The 8,141-nt window shown below is 63.0% G+C and overlaps 1 protein-coding gene across 1 annotated transcript; it reads right to left on the bottom strand.

Moving 5' to 3' along the window:
* Nucleotides 1-555: 555 nt before the first annotated feature.
* On the bottom strand, nt 556-6,797 carry LOC136006242 (tensin-2-like; the record flags this gene model as incomplete). Its single annotated transcript, XM_065664293.1, has 7 exons — nt 6,713-6,797; nt 4,624-4,726; nt 3,266-3,303; nt 2,535-2,573; nt 2,364-2,402; nt 2,243-2,292; nt 556-842 (listed from the first exon to the last, which is right to left on the bottom strand). Coding segments are annotated over exons 1-7 (619 nt in total), but the record flags the coding sequence as incomplete, so codon positions are not given.
* Between the last annotated feature and the right edge of the window lie 1,344 nt (nt 6,798-8,141).

Genomic DNA, 8,141 nt, shown 5'->3' on the forward strand with positions numbered 1-8,141 from the left:
TCCCATGTAGCCCCATCCATCCCCATAGAGCCCCATAGAGCCCGATAGAGCCCGATAGAGCCCCATGTAGCCCCATCCATCCCCATAGAGCCCCATGTAGCCCCATACATCCCCATAGAGCCCCATAGAGCCCCATGTAGCCCCATACATCCCCATAGAGCCCCATAGAGCCCGATAGAGCCCCAGAGAGCCCATAGAGCCCCAGAGAGCCCCATAGAGCCCCATACATCCCCATAGAGCCCCATGTAGCCCCATCCATCCCTGTCCATCCCCATCCATCCCCATAGAGCCCCATAGAGCCCCATGTAGCCCCATCCATCCCCATAGAGCCCCATACATCCCCATAGAGCCCCATAGAGCCCCATCCATCCCCATGTAGCCCCATAGAGCCCGATAGAGCCCCATAGAGCCCCATCCATCCCCATACATCCCCATAGAGCCCGATAGAGCCCCATAGAGCCCGATAGAGCCCCATGTAGCCCCATCCATCCCCATAGAGCCCGATAGAGCCCCATAGAGCCCGATAGAGCCCCATCCATCCCCATAGAGCCCGACAGAGCCGCGTAGAGCCCCATCTATCCCCATCCATCCCCATAGAGCCCCATGTAGCTCCATCCATCCCCATCCATCCCCATCCATCCCCACGGAGCGCGGTCCCTGCCCTGCGCACCGCGTAGCGCTCGCCGTGCCGCGCGCGCAGCAGCAGGCCCACGTCGCGCAGGTGCTGGCGGTGCCGCGGCTCGGGCAGCGCGCGCCGGAAGCGCAGGCTCAGCAGCTGCTCGCTCACGAAGCGCACGTCCAGGTCCGGGCCCCGGCGCAGGAGGCGCTCCAGGCCCGGCGGCCTGCGCGGCAGCGGCACAGGGGCGGGGGTACGGCATGGAGGGTACGGGGTGTGGGGTAGAGGGTATAGGGTATGGGATACAGGGATAGAGGGATACAGGGATATGGGATAGAGGGGTATGGGGTATGGGGTAGAGGTGTGGGGTATGGGGTATAGGGATACAGGGATACGGGATAGAGGGTACGGGCATAGAGGGTACGCGGTAGAGGGTACGGGGTATGGGGTATGGGATAGAGGGTATGGGGTAGAGGGATAGAGGGATACGGGGATATGGGATATGGATGCGGGGATAGAGGGATACAGGGATAGAGGATAGAGGGTACGGGCATAGAGGGTACGGGGTATGGGGTATGGGGATACAGGGATAGAGGGATACAGGGATACAGGGATATGGGGTATGGGATAGAGGGATAGAGGGATATGGGGTATGGGATAGAGGGATAGAGGGTATGGGGTATGGGGTAGAGGGTGTGGGTTTTGGGGTATGGGGTAGAGGGATAGAGGGATACGGGGATATGGGGATACAGGGATACAGGGATATGGGGTATGGGATGCGGGGATAGAGGGATACAGGGATAGAGGGATAGAGGGTACGGGCATAGAGGGTACGGGGTATGGGGTATGGGGTATGGGGATACAGGGATAGAGGGATAGAGGGTACGGGATAGAGGGATAGAGGGTATGGGTAGAGGGTGTGGGGTATAGGGATACAGGGATATGGGATAGAGGGTATGGGGTATGGGATAGAGAGATACAGGGATATGGGATATGGGATAGAGGGATATAGGGATATGGGATAGAGGGATACAGGGATACGGGGATAGAGGGATACAGGGATATGGGGATAGAGGGACATGGGATATTGGGTATGGGATACAGGGATAGAGGATACAGGGATAGAGGGCATAGGGTATAGGGATAGAGGGATAGAGGGATACAGGGATACGGGGTATGGGACATGGAATAGAGGGTATGGGATACAGGGATACAGGGATATGGGATAGAGGGATAGAGGGATAGAGGGTACAGGGTATGGGATGTGGGATATGGGATAGAGGGTATGAGGATAGAGGGATACAGGGTACGGGGTATGGGACAGAGGGACAGAGGGATAGAGGGGTATGGGATATGGAATAGAGGGATACAGATATATGGGATAGAGGGTACAGGACAGAGGGTATACATCCCCATAGCTCCCCATTGCCCCCCACAGCCCCCCATTGCCCCATAGCCCCCCATAACCCCCATAGCCCCCCATAGCCCCCATTGCCCCATAGCTCCCCATTGCCCCCATAACCCCATAGCCCACCACTGCCCCATAGCCCCCCCTAGCCACACTAGCCCCCATAGCCCCCATTGCCCCATAGCCCCCATTGCCCCATAGCCCCCATAGCCCCATACCTGGGCAGGGTGTTTCTCTGGGGGGTGATGCTCAGGGACTTGGTGGAGCCCTGGGGGGGGTCACAGGGGTCACGGGAGGGTCACGGGGGTCACGGAGGGGTCCGGGGGGGCGGGGCCTCACCACGTGCTCGCTGCGCCGGGTGGGGGCGGTGCTTCTGCGCTGGGGGGGGGAGGGGCAGAGCGGGGTCACGGAGGGGTCACGGGGGTCACAGCGGGGTCACGGGGGTCACGTGGGGGGGAGGGGCGGTTCCCGCCCCCGTTCCCCCGCCCCCCCCGGGGTCCCGGCTCTCACCTGCTCGGGAGGGGGAGGGGCCTGGCACGGTGACGTCACCTGCGGGGGGAGGGCGGGGTCACCCCTATGGGACCCAAAGAAGGAGCCCAGCCCCACGGTGGGACCCTGCCCCATAGCGGGGTCCCAGCCCCATAGAATGGCTCCAGCCCCATAGCAGGTCCTGGGTTCCATACCAGGACTCCAGCCCCATACAGGGAACCCAGCCCCATAGCGTGCCCCCAGCCCCATAGCCTGTCCCTAGCCCCATAGAGTGCCCCCAACCCCATAGCCTGTCCCCAGCCCCATAGCGTGCCCCCAGCCACATAGCCTGTCCCCAGCCCCATAGCGTGAGCCCAGCCCCATACAGGATCCCAGCCCCATAGCCTGTCCCCAGCCCCATAGCGTGAGCCCAGCCCCATACAGGAGCCCAGCCCCATAGCGTGCCCCCCGCCCCATAGCCGCTGCAGGCCTCAGGCCCCACTGCCGGTCCCATCCCCATCGCGTGTCCGGAGCCCCCCCTTGTGCCCCCCCGGTGTTGTCCTTGGCCGGACCGGACAGAGCCGGGATTGTCCCGGGGGGGGGCGGTTCCCGCACGCACAAAGGGGCCCTTCAGGGGCCCCCCCCCGCCCCATAGACGGGAATGGGGGGCACAAGGGGGGTGCGCGATGGGACCCCCCCAACCCAGAGCATCGGGGGGGGGCAGTGGGGGGGGCGGGGGGGGGCAGTGGGGGTCACCCCCCCCCCCGCCGTACCTTCCCCTCGCATCGCTTGTGGCAGCTCAGCTTGCAGACTGCGGGACAGGAAAGGGGCATCAGGGACCCCCCCAGCCCCATAGCGCCCCATAGAATTCCATGGCATCCCTATAGCACCCCCATAGCACCCCATAGTGTCCCCATAGCGTCCCCATAGCACCCCAATGCACCCTATAGCATTCCTATAGCACTCCCATAGCACCCCATAGTGTCCCCACAGTGTCCCCATCGCACTCCAATGCAACCTATAGCATCCCTATAGCACCCCCATAGCACTCCATAGCATCCCCATAGTGTCCCCATAGCATCCCCATAGCACCCCAATGCACCCTATAGCATCCCCATAGCACCCCAATGCACCCTATAGCATCCCCATAGCACCCCCAATGCACTCCATAGCACCCTGCAATGCACCCTGTAGGACCCCATAGCAAACCCACAGCAACCTATAGCACCCCCCATGCACCCCATAGCACAGTCCACAGCATCCCGTAGCACCCTACAGCATCCCATAGTACCCCATAGCACAGTCCACAGCAACCTATAGCACCCTATAGCACCCCCAATGCACCCCATAGCACCCTCCCAGTGCACCCCATAGCACAGTCCACAGCATCCCGTAGCACCCTACAGCATCCCATAGCACAGTCCACAACAAACTATAGCACCCCACGGCACCCCAATGCACCCCATGGCACCCCAATGCACCCATAGCACCCTCCCAATGCACCCCATAGCACAGTTCACAGCACCCTATAGCACCCCCAGTGCACCCCATAGCACCCAATGCACCCTATAGCACCCTCCCAATGCACCCCATAGCACAATCCACAGCACCCCAATGCACCCCAATGCACCCCATAGCACCCCAATGCACCCCATAGCACAGTTCACAGCACCCTATAGCACCCCCAGTGCACCCCATAGCACCCCAATGCACCCTATAGCACCCTCCCAATGCACCCCATAGCACAATCCACAGCACCCCAATGCACCCCAATGCACCCCATAGCACCCCAATGCACCCTATAGCACCCTCCCAATGCACCCCATAGCACAATCCACAGCACCCCCAATGCACCCCAATGCACCCCATAGCACCCCCCCAATGCACCCTATAGCACCCTCCCAATGCGCCCCATAGCACAATCCACAGCACCCCAATGCACCCCAATGCACCCCAATGCACCCCAATGCACCCTATAGCACCCTCTCAATGCGCCCCATAGCACAATCCACAGCACCCCAATGCCCCCCACAGCACCCCCAGCCCCCCCCCTCCCCTCCCCCCCCCGCGGGGGGCGGTCCCCATCGGGAGGTTCCATCGCGGGGGGGGGGGGGGGGGGTTCGGCTCCCACCTCTGCAGCTCAGCCCCGGCGGCCCCAGCGGCTCCGCGCAGACCGCGCAGGGCCCCCCCCGGCGCCGCGCCTGCTCCCGGAAGCTGTGGGGGGGGGCGGGGGGCTGGGGGGGGGGGACACACACGGGTGTGACCCCCCCGTGACCCCCCCCGTGACCCCCCCGTGACCCCCCCTTGACCCCCCCCGTGTCCGTGCCCCCCCTCCCCCCCCGTGTTCCCACCGCAGGAAGCGGGACCGGGACCAGCCCAGGAAATGGGGCCCCTGGGGGGGGGGGGGAGGGGAATGGCCCGAACCCCCCCGGGATGGACCCATGGGGGAGGGGGGAGGGGAAAAGCGTGGGAATGGGGGGGGTCAGCGTGGGAAAAGGGGGGAACAACGTGGGAAAAGGGAATTGGAGTGGGAATGGGGGGGATAAGGGGGGTTGGGGGGGGAGGGGGGGAAAGGGGGGGTTTAGTGTGGGAAAAGGGATCAGTGTGGGAATGGGGGTGCGGGGTGGGAAAAGGGGGGGGAAAAGTGGGGGGAAGGGGGGTTTAATGTGGGAAATGGGGATAACAGCGTGGGGAAAGGGGGGGACAGAGTGGGGAAAGGGGGTTCAGCTTAGGAAAGGGGGGGTCAGGGTGGGAAATGGGGATCCATGTGGGAATGGGGGTGCGGGGTAGGAAAAGGGGGGCTCAGTGTGGAAAAGGGGGGACAGAGTGGGAAAAGGGGGGGTTATTGGGGGGAATGGGGATGCAGGGGGAATGGGGGGGTCAGGGTGGGAAAAGGGGGGCACGAGTGGGAAAAGTGGGAATTACTGCAGGAAGTTGGGAACACGGGGGGGGGATGGGGGGATCCGGTTGGGAAAAGGGGGGATAAAGTGAGAAAAGTGGGGTTCAGAGTGGGAAAAAGAGAGGAACAGCGTTGGGAAAACCGGGAATGGGGGGGTCAGGGTGGGAAAAGTGGGGAAAAACGTGGGGAAAGGGGGACAGAGTGGGAATGGGGGGGCTCGGTGTGGAATGGGGGGTTTAGTGTGGGAAATGGGGATAACAGCGTGGGAAAAGGGGGGGGCAGTGGGAAAAGGGGGGTCAGGGTGGGAAAAGTGGGAATTACTGCAAGAAGTTGGGAACATGGGGGGGGGGGATGGGGGATCCAGTTGGGAAAAGGGGGGATAAAGTGAGAAAAGTGGGGTTCAGAGTGGGAAAAAGAGGGGAGAGCGCTGGAAAAGGGAAAAACAGTGGGATGGGGGGGTCAGGGTGGGAAAGGGGGATAACAGCATGGGAAAAGGGGGGACAATGTGGGAAAAGGGGGTTTAGTGTGGGAAATGGGGAGAAGAGCATGGGAAAAGGGGGGCACGAGTGGGAACAGTGGGAGTTACTGCGGGAAGTTGGGAACACGGGGGGGGGATGGGGGGGTCCGGTTGGAAAAGGGGGGGATAACGTGGGGAAAGTGGGGTTCAGCGTGGGAAAAAGAGGGGGACAGAGCTGGAAAAGGGAAAACCGGGAATGGGGGGGGTCAGGTGGGAAAAGTGGGAACAACGTGGGGAAAGGGGGCTCAGCTTAAGAAAAGGGGGGGTCAGGGTGGGAAGGGGGGGTTTAGTGCGGGAAATGGGGATAACAGCGTGGGAAAAGGGGGGGCAGTGGGAAAAGGGGGGTCAGGGTGGGAAACGTGGGAATTACTGCAGGAAGTTGGGAACATGGGGGGGGATGGGGGGATCCGGTTGGGAAGAGGGGGGATAACGTGGGAAAAGTGGGGTTCAGCGTGGGAAAAAGAGGGGGAGAGCGTTGGGAAAACCGGTAATGGGGGGGTGAGGGTGGGAAAAGTGGGGAAAAACGTGGGAAAAGGGGGACAGAGCAGGGAAAGGGGGGGTCAGTGTGGGAATGGGGGTGCAGGTAGGAAAAGGGGGGGACAAGGTGGGAAAAGGGGGGCACGAGTGGGAACAGTGGGAGTTACTCGGGAAGTTGGGAACACGGGGGGGGAATGGGGGGGATCCGTTGGGAAGAGGGGGGGATAACGTAGGAAAGGGGGGATCCGCGTGGGCAAACGGGGTTCGGAGGGGGGGTCCCGCCGCAATCCCCCCCCCCTTTGCCCGTTCCCCCCCCCCCCCCCGTACCGTGTCGCTGCCGTCGCGGCGGCCCAGAGCCCGCAGCAGCGTCCCCAGCGGGGGGGGCTTCATGGTGGGGGGGTCCCGGAGGTTGGGGGGGGGTGGGGGGGGGGGGGGGCACCGGGGACACTGAATGGGGGGGGCGGGGGGGGGGTCGGGAGCGGGTCCTGAAGCGGAGCCGGGAGCGGAGGGATCCGGGGGGGGGGGGGGGGTGCGGGAAGGGCCGGTCCCGCCCCGGCTTCCGCGACACGGAGCCGCTTCCGTGCGGGGGGGGGCACCGGGGGGGAGGCACCAAAGGGGGGCCAAAGGGGGGGGGGGCACCGAAGGGGGGGGGGTTGTGTCCTCAGATCCCCTTTATCCCGGGGGGGAAAAGAGCGGAAACAGCCCCAAAATCGCCCCCCCCCCCCCCCCCCCCAGCCACAATCGGGGTCATGGCCCCCGTTACCGGATCTCCCTAGTGGGGGGGGGGGGGGGGTGATGGAACCAAACCCCCCCAGGGGGGGTAAAGGGGGCTGCAGGACCCCCCCATTGGCCCGCTCCCCCCCGCGGCCCCGCCCCCCCCCCCCCCCCAGCGGGGATTTGGGGTTTTTCCATTAATAAGTGAAGAACCGGTTCCCCCCCCCCGGAACAGAGCGGGGGGGGGGGGGGTTGGGATGCCCCCCCCCGTGGGGGTCCTGTGGAGCCGGGATTCCCAAGGGGAAAGGTGCTGGGGGGGGGGTAATGGAGGCTCCGATGTGGGGGTGGGGAGGGACATGGGACCCCGGGGGGGGGGGGGGCGTTAAGGGGGGGAGGAAGAGGATGATGATGGATGGAAATGGAAGAGGAGGAGGTTGGATACAGGAAGAGGGATGGAGGAAGTGGGTGGAGAGGAAGAAAAGGATCTATGGAGGAGGAAGAATGGGGTGGAAGAGGAAGAGGATGGAGGAGGAAGGATGCAGAGGGTGATGCTGGAGAGAGGAAGAAGATGGATGAGGAGGACCAATGGATGGGGATGGATGGAGGAGGAAGAAGAGGAGGAGGAAGAGGTGGAGGAGCAAGAGGAGCAGGAAGAGGAGGAGGATGGAAGGGATGAAGAGGGAGAGGAAGCAGATGGAAGAGGAAGAGGATGGATGAGGGAGGAAGGATGCAGAGGGTGATGCTGGAGAGAGGAAGAAGATGGATGAAGAGGACCAATGGATGGGGATGGATGAAGGAGGAAGAACAGAGGTGGAGGAGGAAGAACAGAGGTGGAGGAGGAAAAGGAGCAGGAAGAGGAGGAGGATGGAAGGGATGAAGAGGGAGATGGAGAGGAAGCAGATGGAAGAGGAAGAGGATGGAGGAGGAAGGATGCAGAGGGTGATGCTGGAGAGAGGAAGAAGATGGATGAGGAGGACCAATGGATGGGGATGGATGGAGGAGGAAGAACAGAGGTGGAGGAGGAAAAGGAGCAGGAAGAGGA

The sequence above is a fragment of the Lathamus discolor genome, unplaced genomic scaffold (assembly GCF_037157495.1).
Source record: "Lathamus discolor isolate bLatDis1 unplaced genomic scaffold, bLatDis1.hap1 Scaffold_1046, whole genome shotgun sequence".
NCBI classification, from domain to species: domain Eukaryota; kingdom Metazoa; phylum Chordata; class Aves; order Psittaciformes; family Psittacidae; genus Lathamus; species Lathamus discolor.